Raw genomic sequence first — 24,367 nt, 5'->3', positions numbered from 1 at the left:
GAGGGAGAGCGGCAGGTCTATTGCAGGGGTCTCCCTTTGTTCCTTAGTTGTGGATCCAGAGAGACATTGTTTATATGGTATTGTCTTGTTTCCTGTACACCATCCGTGACATTATCAGCCGCCAAAACCGTCTCAATCATGGATCCGGTTTCACTTTTGGCTGAACGCTTTCAGGGTCTTTCTTTGGAGGTAGCTGATCTCCGTAAGACTTTTTCTCAGTTTCAAGTGACCGGTTCAGCTTGCGTTCATGGAGTTTGTGCTGAGCCTAAGATCTCGCTCCCGGATACGTTCTCCGGGGGTAGTGAGAATTTTGTGCGTTTTAGAGAGGCTTGCAAACTCCATTTTCGCCTTCTTCCCCATTCTTCTGGTCATGAAGAACGGAGGGTGGGGATCATTATATCGCTGCTCAGGGGTAACGCTCAGTCCTGGGCCTTTTCGCTGCCGGAGGGGGCACGGCCCCTTCGTTCAGTGGATGAATTCTTTTTAGCCCTGGGTCAGATATATGATGATCCGGATCGTATTGCTCTGGCTGAGTCTAGACTACGTCTGTTATGCCAGGGTAAACAATCCGCAGAGATATACTGTTCAGAATTTCGGAGATGGGCAGCAGATACGGGATGGAATGATGCTGCACTCCGAAGTCAATTTTGCTATGGTCTTTCAGAGGGATTGAAAGATGCATTTGCCTTTCATGAAAGACCTACCTCCTTGGATTCTGCTATGTCTCAGGCTGTTCGTATTGACAGGCGTCTTAGAGAGAGGAGAGATCTCTCCTTCCTGTCATACTCAGTCCCGGGACAGTGCAGCGGTCTCATTCTATGCACAGGGGTCTCAGTCGCTGTCAGCCCCTTCTGAGCAGGAGTCCATGCAGCTGGGGTTGATTGCCTCTGACAATAGAAGATTCAGCCCGCAGGGGAGGGTTTGTTTTTGTTGTGGAGGTATAAATCATCTGGCAAATGTTTGTCCCTCTAGGAGATTCAGGCAGTTTTCTGGGAGTAATAAAGAGACAAAAAGGAAAAAATCTTTTAAAAATGTTCCGTCTGTTACTATTGGCAGGGTTGAGGCGGAAATTGAAGGTTTTCCGTTTGCTTGTAGTTCCCGTTTTGTCCTGCCTGCTAGGGTGGCGCTAGAGAGCAAGAGCATTTTTTGAGATATTTTTGTGGATAGTGGAGCAGCTGTCAACCTCATTGATAATCAATTTGCAATAACTCATGGTTTCCAGGTATGCACTTTGGGAAAGGATATTCCTGTTTTGCTATTGATTCAGCTCCACTTTCTCAGAAATCATTAAAGGGCATAGTTCACAATATCCGTTTAATTGTGAGTGATGCTCATGTTGAGGATGTGTCATGTTTCGTCCTTAGCGGTTTGCCTACTCCTCTAGTGTTGGGGCTACCCTGGCTCACTAAACATAACCCCACCATTGATTGGCAAGCGAGGCAAATAAATGGTTGGAGTAACTTTTGCAGAGAGAATTGCCTCATAACATCTGTTTCTGAGGTTTCTACTAAGACTGTACCACCTTTCCTCTCTGAATTTTTGGATGTCTTCTCTGAGAGTGGAGTTCAGGGTTTACCTCCGCACAGGGAGTATGATTGCCCTATTAATCTCATCCCAGGCGCCAAGCTGCCTAAATCTCGTTTATACAATATCTCCCAACCTGAGAGGGTCGCTATGCGGGCTTATATCTCTGAGAGTCTGAGAAAAGGACACATACGACCCTCGAAGTCACCTGTTGCCGCTGGCTTTTTCTTTGTTAAGAAAAAAGATGGTTCTTTAAGACCTTGTCTGGATTTCAGGGAGCTGAACAGTATCACTATTCGTGATCCTTATCCGCTTCCTCTGATCCCGGACCTGTTTAACCAGGTTGTTGGGGCTAAAGTCTTTTCCAAATTAGACCTAAGAGGGGCATACAACCTGGTTAGGGTCAGAGAAGGAGACGAATGGAAGACGGCTTTCAATACCCCTGAGGGCCATTTTGAGAATTTGGTTATGCCTTTTGGTTTGATGAATGCCCCAGCCGTTTTTCAGCATTTCGTCAACAGCATTTTTTATCATTTAATGGGAAAATTTGTATTAGTGTATTTGGATGACATTTTGATTTTTTCTCCTGATTTCAAGACTCATAAGGAACACTTACGTCAGGTCTTGCTCATCCTGCGGGAGAATAAATTATACGCGAAACTGGAAAAATGTGTGTTTGCGGTTCCAGAAATCCAATTTCTGGGGTTTCTTGTCTCCGCTTCTGGTTTTCGCATGGACCCCGAGAAGGTCCGCGCTGTGCTTGAGTGGGAGCTTCCTGAGAATCAAAAGGCGCTGATGCGTTTTTTGGGCTTTGCCAATTATTACAGGAAATTTATTTTGAATTATTCCTATGTTGTTAAACCACTCACTGATATGACCAGAAAGGGGGTAGATTTTTCTTCCTGGTCGGTAGAGGCGCGTAAGGCCTTTTCTAATATCAAGGAGAGTTTTGCTTCCGCTCCCATCCTATTACAACCTGATATTTCGTTACCCTTCATAGTTGAGGTTGATGCTTCTGAGGTAGGGGTGGGTGCGGTCTTGTCTCAGGGTTCCTCTCCTGCCAAATGGCAACCGTGTGCCTTTTTCTCAAAGAAACTCTCCTCCGCAGAGAGAAATTATGATGTGGGAGATAGGGAATTGTTGGCCATCAAGTTGGCTTTTGAGGAATGGCGCCATTGGCTAGAGGGAGCCAGACACCCTATTACCGTGTTCACTGACCATAAAAATCTGGCCTACTTGGAGTCAGCCAAGCGTCTGAACCCGAGACAGGCCAGATGGTCTTTGTTCTTTTCAAGGTTTAATTTTGTTGTTACGTTCCGCCCTGGGGTTAAGAATGTGAAGGCAGATGCCCTGTCACGTTGTTTTCCGGGAGGTGGGAATTTTGAAGACCCGGGTCCCATTTTGGCTGAAGGTGTGGTGGTCTCTGCTCTTTTTCCTGAATTGGAGGCAGAGGTGCAGGCAGCCCAGTCAGAAGCTCCTGATCTTTGTCCTCCTGGGAGGTTGTTTGTGCCTCTCGCTTTGAGACACAAGATTTTTAAAGAACACCACGACACGGTCCTTGCTGGGCACCCGGGGGCAAGAGCCACACTGGATCTCATCGCTCGGAGATTCTGGTGGCCTGCGCTTCGTAAGTCGGTTGAGGGTTTTGTGGCAGCTTGCGAGACTTGCGCTCGTGACAAGGTCCCTCATTCACGGCCATCAGGTCCTCTCCTTCCTTTACCCATTCCTTCCCGTCCTTGGACACATCTGTCCATGGACTTCATAACGGACTTGCCTCGTTCCTCGGTGAAGTCTGTGATTCTGGTAGTGGTGGACCGTTTTAGCAAAATGGTGCATTTTATCCCTTTTCCTGGTTTGCCCAATGCTAAGACGCTGGCGCAGGCATTTATTGACCACATTGTCAAATTGCATGGGATTCCTTCAGACATAGTCTCTGATAGGGGCACGCAGGTTGTTTCCAGATTCTGGAAGGCTTTCTGTTCTCGTTTGGGGGTTCGGTTGTCATTCTCTTCTGCTTTCCATCCGCAGTCGAATGGCCAGACAGAGCGCGTCAATCAGAATCTGGAGACATATCTGCGCTGTTTTGTGGCGGAGAATCAGGAGGATTGGTGTTCTTTTTTGTCCCTTGCTGAGTTTGCTTTAAATAACCGTCGTCAGGAGTCCTCTGATAAGTCACCATTTTTTGGTGCATATGGGTTCCATCCGCAGTTTGGGACTTTCTCGGGAGAGGGCTCTTCTGGTTTGCCTGATGAGGACAGATTCTCCTCATCTTTGTCATGTATTTTGCAAAAGATTCAGGATAATCTAAAGAGCATGAGTGAGAGATATAAGCGTGTGGCGGATAAGAGACGTGTGCCTGGTCCGGACCTGAATGTTGGTGATCTGGTGTGGTTGTCTACCAAGAATATCAAATTGAAGGTTCCCTCCTGGAAGTTGGGTCCTAGGTTTATTGGGCCTTACAAGATCCTGTCTGTCATCAATCCTGTTGCCTACCGTCTTGATCTTCCTCAGACTTGGAAGATCCATAATGTTTTTCATAAGTCCTTATTGAAACCTTATGTTCAACCTATTGTACCCTCGCCTTTGCCTCCTCCTCCGATTATGGTTGATGGAAATCTTGAATTTCAGGTCTCTAGGATTGTGGATTCTCGTCTTGTCCGCGGTTCCCTCCAGTACCTCGTTCATTGGGAGGGTTATGGTCCTGAGGAGAGGATGTGGGTCCCAGTGACAGACATTAAGGCCTCTCGTCTCATCAGGGCTTTCCATAGGTCCCATCCTGAGAAGGTGGGCTCTGAGTGTCCGGAGTCCACTCCTAGAGGGAGGGGTACTGTCACAGCCAGACAGCTGAGAAGCTCTCACAGGAGCTTCTCAGATCCTCCTCCTTGAATTTCTTTGTTTTGGTTTAGTTTCTCATCTCGTTAGTCTATCTCAGCTGTCATGCACTTGGACTGATTGCTACCCTTTAAGTTCCTCCCCATAATGCAGTAGTGTGCGGCTGATACAACTTCCTGGAATGTGTGTGCATGCTGTTCCCAGTTCCCATTTCCCAGTCCTCAGTCGTCAGTCGTCTGCAAGATAAGTGCTGTTTATGTATTTATGATTTTGTCTTTTCTGGATCCAGGTGACCCTGACTCCCTCCGTGTCAGTGTAGGGAGCCGGTGGTCGTGTCCCTTCACTATTGTAGGGTCTTCAGGTAATAGATAGCCGAGGAACGTGGATATGTGGCCATCCACCTTTGGGGTGTTCGCATAGGCTGAGCAGTGAGGGAGAGCGGCAGGTCTATTGCAGGGGTCTCCCTTTGTTCCTTAGTTGTGGATCCAGAGAGACATTGTTTATATGGTATTGTCTTGTTTCCTGTACACCATCCGTGACACATCCCTAGGTCCGGTTGAGATCCCGCACCTGCGCACTGCTTCGCCGGGCCGGGGCATGCACACTGAGATGGCATCAATTCAACCAGCGCACATGGCCCGGCAAAACAGTGCACAGGCGGGGGATCTTGGCCGGACCTAGGGATGATACGAGGGAATAGGAGGGCAGGCAAAGGAAGAGGCTGGGGAGGAGTAACGCTAAAAAAGGCAGAGCAGCCTGGGCACCTACACACTGAACACCGCCCCTGGGCACTTGCGAGTTCACATTTGCATATGAAAATAAACTGTTTTTCCTTCTTCTGGATGTCTAAAGAAAATAACAAAGGTACAATTACACTCATGTATAGGTGTGCTACAGAGCCATGTAAGCACTGTATATGGTCATATAGTGGTGACAGACTCCCTTTAAACATTTTTCCCCCAGCAAAGTTGCCCTCTTCCTATTAGGGTGCAGCCCGTCTCAACTGTAGAGCCTGTGGCTGACAGAGAAGTTGGCCCAGTTCTCTATGAACCCAAACCCTTCCTTCCTGCACCAGCTTCTGAGCCACTTATTTAATTCCCTAAGTTCCAGCTGTCTCTCTAGTGATGCTCGTGGCACTGGTAGTATTTCTGAAAACACTACTTTGAAGATACAGGACTTGAGCTTCTCTCCTAGTTCCCCAAAATAACTTTTAAGGGCCTCCCCCCTCCCCCAACATTGTCATTGGTACCAATGTGTACCATGACCGCCAGGTCTTCCCCAGCCCCAACCAGCAATCTGTCTATGCAATCCACAATATGCCAAACCAAAGCACCCGGAAGAAAACACACTGTTCAGAATTCATGGTCTCGGCGACAGATGACCCAGTCTGTTCGCCTAATAATGGAGTCCCCTACCACCTGCCTGACCTTTGCTGCACTCCTCCTCCCAGCCTTCCTAGTTGCTAGGAGCAATGCCCTGCTGCACTACTGCTGCCCCTGGGCTTGCGTCCCTAACATCAGCCAAACAAGCATATTTACTAGGGTGTTCTAGCTCAGGACTAGCCTCCCTGGCCTCTTGTAACATTAACCCAAGTACTGATCCCCCTAGTCCTGATCTTTCCCTCCTCCTCCCACCTCCATTTCACTGACCCCAGCCAGTACCTGCACAGTGAGGTCTAAGCCACTCTCCTGGTTTGCAATGCTTCTGTATGTTGCAAGCTGAGCATTTAGATCCAGAATGTTGGCTTCCAAATATGCAACTTGCTTGCATCTAGTGCAACTGTCTTCACCCTCAAATGGCTCTTCAAGGCATATATACATTGTACAGGACACACACTCAGTAGCATTGTCCGTGGAGCACATGTTTAAATGGGAATGAACAGTAAAGGGAAAAAAAACTGTAAGTATGATTTTAAATTTAAATCTCTCTCTCTGTAATTGGGGAACTTGCTCGAATCAATCAAACAATGCACAAAGAAATTCTATGTCCTTGTGTTAAAGCATAGCTTATGTAGTTATCTGTAATTTCGATACTTCTCTGTAATTTTACAGTACTCAGCAACCCTAGCTGCACTCGCAAACCTCGCTTGCAGTTTCTGTGGCTTGGTAGCAAAGATTCTTGGTCTTTTCTTTTTATGATTTTGTAAAGATATTTGCAAGCAGACAAATTAGGCTACTTTCACACTAGCGATTTTACTGGATCCGTCAGGGTTCAGCAAAAACGCTTCAGTTACTGATAATACAACCGTCTGCATCCGTTATGAACTGATCCGGTTGTATTATCTTTAACATACCCAAGACGGATCTGTCATGAACTCCATTGAAAGTCAATGGGGGACGGATCCATTTTCTATTGTGTCAGATTGTGTCAGAGAAAACGGATTCGTCCCCATTGACTTGCATTGGGGGTCATACCCGATCCGTCTTGCTCCGCATCCGAAGACGGAAAGCAAACTACAACATGCTGCGGTTTGCTCTCCGGTATGGGAACGCAACTAAATGGAACGGAATGTATTTTGGAACATTCCGTTCTGTTCAGTTTAGTTTTTTTCCCCATTGACAATGAATGGGGACAAAACGGAAGCGTTTTTTCCGGTATTGAGCCCCTATGACGGAACTTAACACCGGAATACTAAAACGCTAGTGTAAAAGTAACCTTAGTAGAGGATTTTATGAACTTTGTACAATTTAAACTAAAGGTCTCGATAACATGAACTTTTATGGATCTTTCCAAAGTGTTATGGTTTGATGCATGAAGCTGGTCATGAGTGTAAAGCGGTAGGTGGCATTTTCACAATGGGGCAGGTATGTCCATTCAGAAAATATATGGGTATGTAATTATAATAAGATTTATTTTAAAATTCAGGTTTTCTTTGCGCATGTCAAAAGTCTGAAAATTGTTACAAAATACCTGGCAGTAAATGGATTTGAGTGTATGTTCAGCAGTAAAAAAAAGTTGTCTCCCTTCAGCAAATGACATTTATCATGTAGAGAAAGATAATGCAAGGCACTTAATAATGTATTGTGATTGTCCATATTGCCTCCTTTGCTGGCTTGATTCATTTTTCCATCACATTATACGCTGCTTGTTTCCAGGGGTTATGACGACCTCACAATTCAGCAGCGGTGGTCGTGCTTGCACACTATAGGAAAAAGCACTGGCCTCTCTGGTGGCCCGGACTGTGGGAGTGCGCATAGACATGCATGCGCAGCAGCTCCCATCCTGGTCACCGTGTATCTGCACTGGAAACGAGCAGTGTATAATGTGATGGAAATGAATCAAGCCAGCAAAGGAGGCAATATGGACAATCACAATACATTAGTAAGTGCCTAATAAAAAAACGTTGTCTACATGATAAATGCCAGTTGCTGGAGACAATCCCTTTAAGGTTTCCCAACATTCCTTGCTGCTTCACTCTCTGCACATAGAATGCTCTTTGTGGTGCATTTTGTGAAGTGTTGTTTGATATCACACAGTACCAGTGTCGGACTGGGCGATCTCAGTAAAATTTATTTTGGGTGCTCTCCGTACAGATACATTCAAATATTACCTGCTCACACGGCAGCAAGAGGCTACCAGATGACTGAATATGGGGGTCCCTGCAGCAACTTTGAGAAGGTAGGTCCTGGGGATAAGAGGGTACTGGAAGCTTTCCTCTATACCTAGAAGTCATCTCAGCTATTGGATCCTGTCTATAATAATAAACTGGGGAGTTTCTGTAATAATCTATAAAGTTTTTTATATGAACATAGTCTGGTTGAGGTGCTGTACATTGAATACACGTATGTAGAGCAGTAAGTCTACTGTGTTATGTACCACTTGTGCAGGGGGTGGGAGACTAGAGGCCACCTTCATCAGGGACCCACCGGGGGATTCACCTGTACACCTGTGGGCCAGTCCGAGCTTGCACAGTACAGTAATCTGTATAGCCACTAAACAAACTACAATGTAACACATAACACAGTGTGGCAAAGAGCTTCGTACAATTTATCAAACCCATTACCTGTACGCATTTTTCAAAACTGTTATAGTTTGATGTTAAATTGTAGGGTGGACATAAGTATTTCCTTTCAGATGTATACTTTATTCAGACATCAGATTCAAATCAGATAAGGGGGGAAAACATCCCGATAAAACAATCTCTGCTTTCTGAGACTACCGTTGTTCTTAAAATGGATGTGAGACGGCCGTTAAAAAAAAAACCTCCATTACACATCCATTTTTCGCTGTCGCGTGAACGTAGCCTTCATTGTTCTGGGGAATAGTATTCGTAAGAAACTTACAATGTGACTGAAAGAAAAATCTAAAGAATGAATGGGAAAGGTTTGTAAAGTCCAGCAAGAACTGGGTCTGACAAAATAATAACCAAACTTATACTTACCTTCCAAGCCCCCTTCCATCCAACACTATTGCTCCATTCTCTTCCTAAAGATGCAGCCAGTGACATTTTATTATGGCTGCAGTGGTAAAATCTCATACACTGCTGCGGCTAATCGTTGCCGTGTATGGCAGTGATTGACTGCAGCAGTGTACAAGGTGTAACTGCTGCAGTCAAAACAATACGTCACTGGCTGCAGCATGGTGAAGAGGACAGGGCAGCACTGGCAGGGAGGAGGCTGGGAGGGCAAGAGTATTTACCAACCCAACAGCAGTTTCATGAAATAAAACAAAACCCTTTAAGATCTTCATTATGACAAACAATTCTGCTTCCAAATCATAAAAGAAAATAGAAGTCCATGTAGCAAATGGCTGAAGATGGAAGACCTTACACAGTTATTGCATATACAGAGTCATGAACACTGCCAAGTTTCCATTTTTGTCTACCCTTTGTATGCGTCTCTCTTTATGAAGCATACCTCGTTTTGTCTTCAAAAATACCTAAAAACGTAAAGGTATAAAGCTAACCGAGCTGTTTCCATAGATATTTTTACTGTACATTTAAAGGGAACCTGTCAGCAATGTTCTCATTATTAAACCCCTGATGATGCAATGGGGCTCGTAAATAAATTCCTTTGTAGATGTGACTCTGTAAAAAATGCTGGTTTTACTTGGAGGGAAAAAGTAAAACGCTGCCCACTAATAGTCTTCTGGGCAATGCTGCAGCGGTTACTAGTCACTGAGTAAGCTGCCTTATGGACGTCCTGCTTGGCAGAGCTAGAGCTGGATTCACACACTAGCTCAGACGAACACCATGTCTAATAAAATCCCCAGTTTATCAGAATGTATCTTATAGTAGTTTTCCAGGAGTATAATATTGATGTACTATGCTCAGGACAGGACATCAATATTAGATCCGTGGGGACTAAATCCCAGCACCCCCCACTTATCAGCTCTTTGAAGACCAGTGACATCACATTTGTCAGTCACAGGCCTATGTGCAGCTCAGTCCCATTTAAGTGAATGGGCCTTGTCAGCAATAGTGATGAGCGGCAGGGGCAATATTCGAATTTGCAATATTTCACAAATATGTGGTAGAACATTCGGCATATATTCGCGAATATTCATATTCGAGATTGAATCTGCAATGTAAAAATCGCATAAGATTATAATCTGCAATGTAAAAATCGCGTAATGCGAAGTCGGTCAAAAACAAATATATAGCACTATAGAATATAGTGCTATAGATTTGTTTTTCAGAATATTCGTCATTTTTTTCCATCTGAAGTGAACAGTCATTGGCCCACAAGCAACTTAAGCAGGTAGGAATCATGACTTCAGATGGAAAAAAATGACGAATATTCTAAAAAACTAATATATAGCACTATATTCAATATAGTGCTATATACACTGCTCAAAAAAATAACACATCCTAGATCTGAATTAATTAAATATTCTTCTGAAATACTTTGTTGAATATGCTAACAACAAAATCACACAAAAATAAAAAAATGGAAATCAAATTTTTCAACCCATGGAGGTCTGGAGTCACACTCAAAATTAAAGTGGAAAAACACACTACAGGCTGATCCAACTTTGATGTAATGTCCTTAAAACAAGTCAAAATGAGGCTCAGTAGTGTGTGTGGCCTCCACGTGCCTGTATGACCTCCCTACAACGCCTATGCATGCTCCTGATGAGGTGGCGGACGGTCTCCTGAGGGATCTCCTCCCAGACCTGGACTAAAGCATCTGCCAACTCCTGGACAGTCTGTGGTGCAACGTGACGTTGGTGGATAGAGCGAGACATGATGTCCAGGATGTGCTCAATTGGATTCAGGTCTGGGGAACGGGCGGGCCAGTCCATAGCATCAATGCCTTCGTCTTGCAGGAACTGCTGACACACTCCAGCCACATGAGGTCTAGCATTGTCTTGCATTAGGAGGAACCCAGGGCCAACCGCACCAGCATATGGTCTCACAAGGGGTCTGAGGATCTCATCTCGGTACCTAATGGCATTCAGGCTACCTCTGGCGAGCACATGGAGGGCTGTGCGGCCCTCCAAAGAAATGCCACCCCACACCATTACTGACCCAATGCCAAACCGGTCATGCTGGAGGATGTTGCAGGCAGCAGAACGTTCTCCACGGCGTCTCAAGACTCTGTCACGTCTGTCACATGTGCTCAGTGTGAACCTGCTTTCATCTGTGAAGAGCACAGGGCGCCAGTGGCGAATTTGCCAATCTTGGTGTTCTCTGGCAAATGCCAAACGTCCTACACGGTGTTGGGCTGTAAGCACAACCCCCATCTGTGGACGTCGGGCCCTCATGGAGTCTGTTTCTGACCGTTTGAGCAGACACATGCACATTTGTGGCCTGCTGGAGGTCATTTTGCAGGGCTCTGGCAGTGCTCCTCCTGTTCCTCCTTGCACAAAGGCGGAGGTAGCGGTCCTGCTGCTAGGTTGGTGCCCTCCTACGGCCTCCTCCACGTCTCCTGATGTACTGGCCTGTCTCCTGGTAGCGCCTCCATGCTCTGGAAACTACGCTGACAGACACAGCAAACCTTCTTGCCACAGCTCGCATTGATGTGCCATCCTGGATAAGCTGCACTACCTGAGCCACTTGTGTAGGTTGTAGACTCCGTCTCATGCTACCACTAGAGTGAAAGCACCGCCAGCATTCAAAAGTGACCAAAACATCAGCCAGGAAGCATAGGAACTGAGAAGTGGTCTGTGGTCACCACCTGCAGAACCACTCCTTTATTAGGGGTGTCTTGCTAATTGCCTATAATTTCCACCTGTTGTCTATCCCATTTGCACAACAGCATGTGAAATTGATTGTCACTCAGTGTTGCTTTCTAAGTGGACAGTTTGATTTCACAGAAGTGTGATTGACTTGGAGTTACATTGTGTTGTTTAAGTGTTCCCTTTATTTTTTTGAGCAGTGTATTTGTTTTTTAGAATATTCGTCATTTTTTTCCATCTGAAGTCTTAATTCATAGAAACATAGAATGTGTCGGCAGATAAGAACCATTTGGCCCATCTAGTCTGCCCAATATATCTGAATCCTATTAATAGTCCCTGGCCCTATCTTATATGAAGGATAGCCTTATGCCTATCCCATGCATGCTTAAACTCCTTCACTGTATTTGCAGCTACCACTTCTGCAGGAAGGCTATTCCATGCATCCACTACTCTCTCAGTAAAGTAATACTTCCTTATATTACTTTTAAACCTTTGCCCCTCTAATTTAAAACTGTGTCCTCTTGTGGTAGTTTTTCTTCTTTTAAATATGCTCTCCTCCTTTACCGAGTTGATTCCCTTTATGTATTTAAAAGTTTCTATCATATCCCCTCTGTCTCTTCTTTCTTCCAAGCTATACATATTAAGGTCCTTTAACCTTTCCTGGTAAGTTTTATCCTGCAATCCATGTACTAGTTTAGTAGCTCTTCTCTGAACTCTCTCTAGAGTATCTATATCCTTCTGGAGATATGGCCTCCAGTACTGCGCACAATACTCCAAGTGAGGTCTCACCAGTGTTCTGTACAGCGGCATAAGCACTTCACTCTTTCTACTGCTTATACCTCTCCCTATACATCCAAGCATTCTGCTGGCATTTCGTGCTGCCCTATTACATTGTCTTCCCACCTTTAAGTCTTCTGAAATAATTACTCCTAAATCCCTTTCCTCAGATACTGAGGTCAGGACTGTGTCAAATATTCTATATTCTGCCCTTGGGTTTTTACGCCCCAGGTGCATTATCTTGCACTTATCCACATTAAATTTCAGTTGCCAGAGTTCTGACCATTCTTCTAGTTTTCCTAAATCCTTTTCCATTTGGCGTTTCCCTCCAGGAACATCAACCCTGTTACATATCTTTGTGTCATCAGCAAAAAGACAAACCTTACCATCGAGGCCTTTTGCAATATCACTTATGAAGATATTAAACAAAATTGGTCCCAGTACAGATCCCTGTGGAACCCCACTGGTAACATGACCTTGTTTTGAATGTTCTCCATTGACTACAACCCTCTGCTGTCTGTCACTCAGCCACTGCCTAATCCACTCAACAATATGGGAGTCCATGCTCAATGACTGCAGTTTATTGATAAGTCTTCTATGTGGGACAGTGTCAAAAGCCTTACTAAAATCTAGATATGCGATGTCTACTGCACCTCCACCGTCTATTATTTTAGTCACCCAGTCAAAAAAATCTATAAGATTTGTTTGACATGATCTCCCTGAAGTAAACCCATGTTGTTTTTCATCTTGCAATCCATGGGATTTTAGATGTTCCACAATCCTATCCTTTAATAGGGTTTCCATTAATTTGCCTACTATTGATGTCAGACTCACTGGTCTATAGTTGCTCGATTCCTCCCTATTACCTTTCTTGTGAATGGGCACGACATTTGCCAATTTCCAATCTTCCGGGACGACTCCTGTTACTAATGATTGGTTAAATAAATCTGTTAACGGTTTTGCCAGCTCACCACTAAGCTCTTTTAATAATTTTGGGTGTATCTCATCAGGCCCCTGTGACTTATTTGTCTTCACTTTAGACAGCAAACTTAGAACATCTTCCTCTGTAAAGACACATGCATCAAACGATTTATTAGTCATCCTTTCTAGTGGAGGTCCTTCTCCTTCTTTTTCTTTTGTAAAAACTGAACAGAAGTATTCATTAAGGCAGTCGGCTAGCCCTTTATTCTCTTCTACATACCTTCCGTCCTTTGTTTTTAATTTAGTTATTCCTTGTTTTAATTTCCTTTTTTCATTTATATATCTGAAGAATGTCTTATCCCCTTTTTTCATAGACTGAGCTAGTTTTTCTTCTGCCTGCGCTTTAGAAGTTCTTATAACTTGCTTGGCCTCTTTCTGCCTAATCTTGTAGATTTCCTTATCTTCATTGCTCTGGGTTTTTTTATAATTACAAAATGCTAGCTTTTTATTTTTAATGATTTGGGCCACTTCTGCTGAGTACCACAGTGGTCTCTTCCTTTTTTTGCTTTTACTGACAAGTCTAATGCAATTTTCTGTTGCCTTCAATAATGCACCTTTTAAGTAGTCCCATTTCTCCTGGACTCCATGTAATCCGTTCCAGTCTGATAAGGACTCATTTATGACTAATTTCATTTTTGAAAAGTCAGTTTTTCTAAAATCTAAAACTTTTGTTTTTGTGTGGTGGGACTCTTTCACAGTTCTTATATTAAACCACACTGACTGGTGATCACTAGATCCCAAGGTTTCGCCTACAATGACATCATATACCGAATCCCCATTTGTGAATACCAAATCCAAAATGGCCTCCCTCTGGGTTCCACTTGTTGTAGAGATAACCCCAGTAGGGAATTTAGAATATCTGTACTCCTGGTAGAACTTGCTATTTTGGTTTTCCAGTTTATATCTGGAAGATTGAAATCTCCCATAATGATAACTTCTCCTTTCATTGTCATTTTAGCTATTTCTTCAACTAGTAGATCATCTAGTTCTTTAACTTGACCAGGTGGTCTATATATCACACCTACACGAGTTACTGCATGGTTAGCAAACTGCAACGTAACCCAAACTGACTCTATGTTGGCCTCACCAACTTGTATTAGATTAGATTTAATGCTATCTTTCACATACAGGGCCACTCCTCCTCCTTTCTTGCCTTCTCTGTCTCTTCTGTATAAAGAGTACCCTGGTATGGTTATGTCCCAGTCAATTTCTTTCATTAAACCATGTCTCCGTAACAGCCACTAAATCTACATTCTCAGATGCCATTATTGACCCAAGTTCATTGATTTTTTTACCTAAACTGCGAGCATTTGTAGACAGGACTCTGAGCTTATCATTTCTTAACCTCTGTGCTTCTGACCTGTTCTGGCATTGTTTCGGGGGGCAATTGGACTCTTTTATTTTCACTCTTTTGCCCCCCCTTCCTAGTTTAAATACTCTTCCGCAAATTCTTGGAGTTGTTCACTAAGTACATTTGTTCCTTTGAGAGAAAGATGCAAACCATCTTTTTTGTACAGTTTCTTTCTATTCCAAGTAGAGCTATCATGAGAAACAAAGCCAAATCCTTGCTCTTGACACCATTTACCAAGCCATATGTTGAACTCCTTTATGCGCCTCTGCCTATCATTCTGAACATTAGTCTTTGTGACTTGTGACCATAGCAAAGTCCAAACAGAATCAGAAACTCCCCTATGCTGTAGATGTGTCATAAGTTGTTATTCTAGGACAACTCTTTTAAGCCTTGATCAAGCAGGTGGTAACCTTTCATGTGTAGAAATAGTGCTATTACTGTCCATGGGCTGAGTCTGGTACGGCACCTCTGCCATTCAACGGACTGCAATACCAGATACCATCCATGAACAAACATAGTGGTGTTTTTGAAACAAAGTATGCAATCTATTTTTTCTTAGTTCATACACTCCTATAGTAATTCTTACTAACTTAACATGTTTCTCAACACAATAAATAAAGTACCTCCTGAAGAAGCTAACGCGAAACGCGCGTAGAGGGGCACGCCAGCAAGCGATCGTGATCTTCACATACACCAGAGTGACTAGGTAAGAGAATATAGGACCGTGCAGTCATACCCCTAGGACATGTGTTTGAATGTATTAGTATACTGATTAGAATGATACTGGTCTGTTTTTGACCAACTTATCTAGATTGATATAGGATATGATGCATTGTATTAGGTGACTCCGGTACTCTTTATGGTTGTATGTGATTACATGATATGCATCACATATGGCGGCATGGTTAGTCTAAGAGGATATAGATATATGCTTATGCTTATGAAGTACTTTTGATGGTAGTCCATGCAGGACATTATACTGTGGTGTCATAAGATAGATGTGAGCTATCGCTTGTTGGCACTTTATTTTGTTTCCACATTGTTGTATGTATGTATGTTTTTTAATGAGAATATAATAAATTTTGATATATGTATGGGTATTTTGGTACTTATTTAGAGGAAGTACACCCGTGTACGCACTAGCTATATTGATCCAGTTGAATAACTTAACATGCTGTGCTTCTTTTCGGTCCACTGATCTCAAGCACATTTTGTAGTTATCACCTCAGTTATCTTCATAATTCATATTATCTTAATATTATTGTGTAAGATCAAAAAAATCATGGGGCTATTTAATGAACCAAATCTTCTTAAAAAAGGCCCCACTAATGTATTTTATGGCTATAGGTTGAATGAATCTGTCAGTATGGAAACCAATTGAGGTTCTCTATGCATGTTTTAGTGATCTCATCTACCATGAGGACTTAACTCAGATGGGTCCTTACATTAGCATTATACTATACCTGTACGGCAGAATCCATTTGGCTTGAGATAGTCTGAATTCAAGGGGTTCTGCGGGCTTCTAATATTGATCACCTATCCTCAGGATAGGTCATCAATATCAGATCGGCAGGGGACCGACCGGCACACCTGCCGATCAGCTGTATGAAGAGACGGCGTGCGCAGTGCGCACATGCTGTCTCTCGTCTCCTTTCATGCTCGCCGCTGCTGTCTATGGCAAAGTAGCAGCGAACAGAAAGAGAGACAGGAGACGGCACGTAGGCACTGCACACGCCATTTCCTCATACAACTGTTGTATGACCCCCGCTGATCTATCCTGAGGACAGGTCATCAATAATAAAAGCCCAGACAACTCCTTTAAGTAGTGCAAGATGACCCGCTAAGGTTTTGTCACCTTGCACCACTCTTTTCAGGATATTTTGAGCCAAGAGAAAAGGTGAGGAAGGACACATCTACACATGATGACCTCAGTAATAGCTTTACTTTGTACTAATTAAAAATGGTCTTGAATAATAAGAGGAGTCCACAACCAAGATGGTGGCAGTCATCCCCACAGGTAGTCAGCACTTCTTAATAATGTCAAGTAGGTAGGTATGTCTACTGTCTAAGGTGATTACTTTTTATGGAGTCAGTAGCAAAGGCCAACATATGCAAATGCATAGTCATACAGTTGGATACATCTGCTATCAACCATACCATTAAAACCACTGACAGATGAGGAGAATAGCATTGATTATCTTATCATGGCACCTTAGTTGGTTTTGGAAGCAGAAAAAGTGGCCATGCATATGGATCTGTGTGACCTTGACAAGGGGCAAATTGTGATGGCTAGAAAACTGGCAGATCTTGGGTTTCCTGTATGCAGTGGTAGTGATAGGTTGGCGAAAGATCAAGGGCCGCCAAGGCTCACTAATACATGTGGGGGGTGGGCTTACTTTGAGACTTTTACACCAGAATGATGGCGCAAAATAGTGCCTCTTAGATCACGTCCCTATCTTATAAAGCTCCCCTTTTCTGATAAGCCTCACCCCTGTCAAGCGATTCGAAAAAAAAAGTGTAGAAACCCTAGTTGTGCCAATATTGCACCACTTTTAGACAGATTCTAGGCACAGACACATTAGTATATCTGGGCCACAGTGTATTGCAGCTTGCTGCACACAGGGTTGTGTACCTGCACAGCACACAATATTCAGTTTTAATGTTATGGCTGATTGGTGTACAATCAGCTAAATGCATCTCTCCGAATGTAATGTCCAAAAGTGACGTGAGCCTGGCTTTAGTTTTTATATTGGATGTTTTCATTTCTTATAAACATTCACATATTCCACAAAAATAACCCTCGGTAAAAATCCTTGCAAAAATGACCAATATAAGCTTATTTCATATATCAAATCCATTTAAAACAGTGTACTTACTTTAGAAAATTGCTCTCTCTCCAGTTCTTGACTGGAACTAGATCCAGCTGTCTGCTTATATCGCTGAACCTTTATTTTCATTTGTCTTGCACGTTCTTCCACTAACAAATTTGCTGAAAAAATATGGATGCAACTTATTTAATAAGAAGTAATGACAGACAATATAAAATGGTAGACGTGACGTTTTTAGCATTATATGGTTTTTGACAAATATTTGCTGCATTTCCCAGTCGAGCATTTTATGTATTCATTAGCATTTATAAGACGGCAGCATCTCACGTAAATACCAGCAGCCTATCGAGTTTACTAAGCATCATAACCATTAGAAAACAGATTTGCTCTCCCTATGCCAGGATAATAAGAACATTTAACATGTAAAATGACTCTCAAGCAAGTTAGAATATACACAACTTCATTACTTATAACGGTATTAGTCTTCCTATCATAAAGTTTACTGAAATTTCATACATACATATTTGCTTCATTAGGGTGCATAAAAGTATAATGAAAACTGAGAGCATATGGGCGAGATATGGGAGCACTAGTATATTATAACAATTATTATGACAATTATAGAACCAAACTTAGTATTTAAGTCATCACACCTTCACTTTACCTTCTCTCTAGCTTAAAGCGGTCTTCTAAGTCTTTTATACTGACGAACTATCCTCTGCGCATGCCAGTGCCTTCTCAAACAGCTAATCGGCGGGTGGACCCCCCACGATCAGATACTGATGACCTATCTACAGGTTAGGTCATTAGTATAAAAGCCTTGGAAAAACCCTTTAAATCCTTTGTACTGTATGTACGGTACCATCCACAGAGTAATTAATACGCCTGATGAAGGGTACTTGGTAGGGTACTTGGTATTTGCCATGAGGAAGGACCGAAGCAGTCTGAAACCTGTAGGTAGAATTATCCATATGTAGCACTGTCCATATGTGTGTGTGTGTGTTTTTTGTTTGTTATTATGTATTTCCAATAAAGAAGAAAGATTTATTTTACCATGGGTGACAGATCAGTCTGCAATATGTTTCTGGACCGAGGTGACACTGAGGGAGTGATGTGACCCGTGCACCCAGAACAGGTAAGCCGGCTTTAACAGACTGCTGCTGTGCACACGGTGCCGTGTACTCAGGCTACTTGTGGGATAGAATAAGACCTATGGCAAAACTTGGCACGTCTGTTAGGTAGCCCATAACAGGACACCAGTGGGCTGATAGAGGGAGCTCTTCCCTGTGACAAACTCCTAAGAGCAAATGTCACAACTGACTAAAACTCCAACTCAGTATTCTATGCTTGGCACGTCATCAGTCCCAATTATCACTTACAGTTGCAAGAAAAAGTATGTGAACCCCTTGGACTGATATGGATTTCTGCACAAATTGGTCATAAAATGTTATCTGATCTTCATCTAAGTCACAACAATAGACAATCACAGCCTGCTTAAACTAATAACACACAAATAATTAAATGTTACCATGTTTTTATTGAACACACAACATTCACAGTGCAGGTGGAAAAAGTATGTGAACCCTTAAATTTAATAACTGGTTGAACCTCCTTTGGCAGCAATAACTTCAACCAAACACTTCCTGTAGTTGCAGATCAGACGTGCACAATGGTCAGGAGTAATTCTTGACCATTCCTCTTTACAGAACTGTTTCAGTTCAGCAATATTCTTGGGATGTCTGGTGTGAATCGCTTTCTTGAGGTCATGCCACAGCATCTCAATCGGGTTGAGGTCAGGACTCTGACTGGGCCACTCCAGAAGGCGTATTCTCTTCTGTTTAAGCCATTCTGTTGTTGATTTACTTCTATGCTTTGGGTTGTTGTCCTGTTGCAACACCCATCTTCTGTTGAGCTTCAGCTGGTGGACAGATGGCCTTAAGTTCTCCTGCAAAATGTCTTGATAAACTTGGGAATTCATTTTTCCTTCAATGATAGCAATCCGTCCAGGCCCTGACACAGCAAAGCAGCCCCAAACCATGATGCCCCCACCACCATACTTCACAGTTGGGATGAGGTTTTGATGTTGGTGTGCTGTGCCTCTTTTTCTCCACACATAGTGTTGTGTGTTTCTTCCAAACAACTCAACTTTGGTTTCATCTGTCCACAGAATATTTTTCCAGTACTGCTGTGGAACATCCAGGTACTCTTGTGCAAACTGTAAACGTGCAGCAATGTTTTTTTTAACAGCAGTGCCTTCCTCTGTGGTATCCTCCCATGAAATAGATTCTTGTTTAGTGTTTTATGTATCGTAGATTCGCTAACAGGGATGTTAGCATATGCCAGAGACTTTTGTAAGTCTTTAGCTGACACTCTAGAATTCTTCTTCACCTCATTGAGCAGTCTGCGCTGTGCTCTTGCAGACATCTTTACAGGACGGCCTCTCCTAGGGAGAGTAGCAGCAGTGCTGAACTTTCTCCATTTATAGACAATTTGTCTTACCGTGGACCGATGAACAGCAAGGCTTTTGGAGATACTTTTATAACCCTTTCCAGCTTTATGCAAGTCAAAAATTCTTAATCGTCGGTCTTCTGAGAGCTCTTTTGTGCGAGGCATCATTCACATCAGGCAATGCTTCTTGTGAAAAGCAAACCCATAACTGATGTGTATTTTTTATAGGGTAGGGCAGCTGTAACCAACACCTCCAATCTCATCTCATTGATTGGTCTCCAGTTGGCTGACACCTCACTCCAATTAGCTCTTGGAGATGTCATTAGTCTAGGGGTTCACATACTTTTTCCACCTGCACTGTGAATGTTTACATGGTGTGTTCAATAAAAACATGGTAACATTTAATTCTTTGTGTGTTATTAGTTTAAGCAGACTGTGATTGTCTATTGTTGTGACTTATATGAAGATAAGATCACATTTTATGACCAATTTGTGCAGAAATCCATATCATTCCAAAGGGTTCACATACTTTTTCTTGCAACTGTATATGAATTGGAAACAAATTTAATGGGTAACAGCCTATGTATTTGTCATGAATCTGCAGGTGCACCCACTGCTTGCTACTGGACTTGTTTTGTACTAGACAGGGATGTGGAGTCTAGGGGATTATATACTCTTCACCCTTAAAGAGCACCTGTCTACAAGTTGAACCCTATTAAGCCAGGCTTACTGTCTTATAGAATGGATCCTGCTGAATAAAACGATACCTGTCTTGTGAAAAATCAGTTGCAACGTTCCTGAGAAAATGAGGGCTTCATTGCACCAAGGGCCGGGCTAGAAAGCAGTGAAGCGGAGGCAACCAAGAAGCTAGGCCCAGTCCCTTAGTACACTGAAGTTATCATTTTGTTAAAGGGGTTGTCTAATTTTTTTATTCTATTATACACTGCTCATTTCCACGAGTTAAGACAACCCTGTAATCCAGCAGCAGTAGTCGTGCTATAGGAAGAAGCTCCAGCCTCTCTGGTGGCTGGGAGGTCGGGAGTGCACATAGGGTGGCCCTTTTTTCTACAGTGTACAAGAACGACCTGGATTAACTTTCTCTATATGATAAATGCCATTTGCTGAAGTGAGACAACCTCTTTAACCCCTTAAGGACTTAGGGCGTACCGGTACGCCCTGTTTCCCGAGTCCTTAAGGACCCAGGGCATACCGGTACGTCCTGTGTAGTTTTGATCACTGCCGCACGGCCGGCAGTGATCGGAACAGGGTGCCTGTTGAAATCATTCAGCAGGCATCCTGTGACAATGCCTAGGGGGGTCCTGTGACCCCCCCCCCCCCGCATTGCCGATCGCTATAAACCGCAGGTCAATTCAGACCTGCAGTTTTTAGCGCTTATGCAAGTTTCTGATCCCTGCGTTCCATGACCGCAGGGATCAGAAACCTCAAAGTGCCCATATTTTTGAAAGTTAAAGCTCCCTCCCTCTCCCATCGGGGGGCTGCTGTGCCTTTGCAGCCCCCGGACAGGATGGTGTGACAGAGGGAGGGAGCCCTCCTCCCTCCCCTTCCCCGTCTGCTCAGTTGTGGCAGACGAGGAAGGTTCCCATGGCAACATCCTGCTGTCCATGGTGCTGAACAGATCTGTGCTAAAGGCAGAGATCTGTTTAGACAAAGTGTGAGTGAAATACAATGCAGTACACTAAATAGTGTACTGTACTGTTTTATACAGACATCAGACCCACTGGATCTTCAAGAACCAAGTGGGTAAAAAATAAAAATAAAAGTAAAAAAAAAAAAAAACATTTATCCCTGATTAAAAAAAATATATATATAATTCCCTACACATGTTATATATCACCGCGTCCGTAACGACCCGATCTATAAAACGGTCATGTTACATTTCACGCAAGGTGAACGCCATAAAAAATAAAAACTATGATGAAATTGAAATTTTGCTCACCGTACTTCCAAGAAAAGGTAATTAAAGTGATCAAAGAAGTCGTATGTACGCCAAAATAGTACCATTCAAATCGTCGTCTCATCCCGCAAAAAAATGAGACCCTACCTAAGATAATCGCCCAAAAACTGAAAAAACTATGGCTCTCAGAATATGGAGACACTAAAACATGATTATTTTTTTTTGTTTCAAACATTATATTATTGTGTAAAACTTACATAAATAAAAAAAAAACTATACATATTAGGTATCGCCGCATCCGTATCGACCGGCTCTATAAAAATTCCACATGACCTAACCCCTCAGATGAACACCGTAAAAAATAAAAAATAAAAACTGTGCTAAATATACCATTTTTTGTCCCCTTACATCACAAAAAGTGTAATAGCAAGCGATCAAAAAGTCACACGCACCCCAAAATAGTGCCAATAAAACCGTCATCTCATCCCGCAAAAATTATACCCTACCCAAGGTAATCGCACAAAAACTGAAATAATTATGGCTCTCAGACTATGGAAACACTAAAACATGATTTTTTTTGCTTCAAAAAATAAATCATTGTGTAAAACTTACATAAATAAAAAAATATATACATATTAGGCATCGCCACATCCGTGACAACCTGGTCTATAAAAATATCACATGATCTAACCTGTCAGATGAATGTTGTAAATAACAAAAAAATAAAAACGGTGCCAAAACAGCTATTTCTTGTTATCTTGCCTCACAAAAAGTGTAATATAGAGCAACCAAAAATTATACGTACCCTAAACTAGTACCAACAATACTGCCACCCTATCCCGTAGTTTCTAAAATGGGGCCATTTTTTTGGAGTTTCTACTCTAGGGGTGCATCAGGGGGGCTTCAAATGGGACATGGTGTCAAAAAAAACAGTCCAGCAAAATCTGCCTTTCAAAAACCGTATGGCATTCCTTTCCTTCTGCGCCCTGCTGTGTGCCGGTACAGCTGTTTTACGACCACATATGGGGTGTTTCTGTAAAGTACAGAATAAGGGCCATAAATATTAAGTTTTGTTTGGCTGTTAACCCTTGCTTTGTTACTGGGAAAAATGGATTAAAATGGAAAATTTGCCAAAAAAGTGAAATTTTGAAATTGTATCTCTATTTTCCATTAATTCTTGTGGAACACCTAAAGGGTTAACGACGTTTTTAAAATCAGTTTTGAATACCTTGAGGGGTGTAGTTTCTTAGATGGGGTCACTTTTATGGAGTTTCTACTCTAGGGGTGCATCAGGGGGGCTTCAAATGGGACATGGTGTCAAAAAAAACAGTCCAGCAAAATCTGCCTTCCAAAAACCGTATGGCATTCCTTTCCTTCTGCGGCCTGCCGTGTGCCCGTACAGTAGTTTACGACCACATTTGAAATGTGAAATTTTGAAATTGTATCTCTATTTTCCATTAATTCTTGTGGAACACCTAAAGGGTTAACAACGTTTGTAAAATCAGTTTTGAATACCTTGAGGGGTGTAGTTTCTAGAATGGGGTCATTTTTGGGTGGTTTCTATTATGTAAGCCTCGCACAGTGACTTCAGACCTGAACTGGTCCCTAAAAATTGGGTTTTTGAAAATTTCAGAAAAATTTAAAGATTTGTTTCTAAACTTCTAAACCTTGTAACATCCCCAAAAAATAAAATATCATTCCCAAAATGATCCAAACATGAAGTAGACATATGGGGAATGTAAAGTAATAACTATTTTTGGAGGTATTACTATGTATTATAGAAGTAGAGAAATTGAAACTTGGAAATTTGCTATTATTTACAAATTTTTGGTAAATTTGGTAATTTTTTTATAAATAAAAATGATTATTTTTTACCCAATTTTAGCAGTGTCATGAAGTACAATATGTGGCGAAAAAACAAACTCAGAACGGCCTGGGTAAGTCAAAGCGTTTTAAAGTTATCAGCACTTAAAGTGACACTGGTCAGATATGCAAAAAATGGCCTTAAAGGGAACCTGTCACCGGGATTTTGGGTATAGAGCTGAGGACATGGGTTGCTAGATGGCCGCTAGCACATCCGCAATACCCAGTCCCCATAGCTCTGTGTGCTTTTATTGTGTAAAAAACCCGATTTGATACATATGCAAATTAACCTGAGATGAGTCAGAGCTTGAAAATATGACTCTTCTCTGGTCACACAAGTAAGATATGACTCTTTTATGTTCATTTGCATAAAAGACGGGAAGTATAAAAATGCATAATACTTATTGAATTCGTCTGCAAATGAAATTAAAAGTGTAATTTATATGTTTAGTGTAACACAATGAACATTTAGAAACGCTCAGTGAGGGTAGCATAGTAGAGGTGACAGGTTCCCTTTAAGGTGAAATAGGGCTGAGTCCTTAAGGGGTTAAAGAATAAGGGGGACATTTATTTTCCACGCCGGTCTTAAGTCCCCCTGTACTACTGGAGGAAGCTCCAAAGTTATGTGGAGGCGCAGGCCTCTACATTAGTTTGGTGCATCCTCCAGCAGGCCATGCGACAAACTTAAATCTACACCACCAACCTGGCTGGCGTAAATTTAAGCCATTT

General features: G+C 42.5%; 1 protein-coding gene across 1 annotated transcript in view; it reads right to left on the bottom strand.

Moving 5' to 3' along the window:
* Positions 1–24,367, bottom strand: part of RIMS1 (regulating synaptic membrane exocytosis 1) — a 293,279-nt gene that overhangs the window by 125,623 nt on the left and 143,289 nt on the right. The window contains exon 10 of the mRNA XM_040430037.1: positions 17,461–17,573. Within this exon, the coding sequence (XP_040285971.1) occupies positions 17,461–17,573 (113 nt within the window). The remainder of the gene's footprint in view (positions 1–17,460; positions 17,574–24,367) is intronic.

Source organism: Bufo bufo, chromosome 4 (genome assembly GCF_905171765.1).
Source record: "Bufo bufo chromosome 4, aBufBuf1.1, whole genome shotgun sequence".
In the NCBI taxonomy this organism is placed as follows: Eukaryota; Metazoa; Chordata; class Amphibia; order Anura; family Bufonidae; genus Bufo; species Bufo bufo.
Note: the sequence above shows the minus strand (reverse complement) of the source record. Positions and strands in the feature narration are given on the sequence as shown.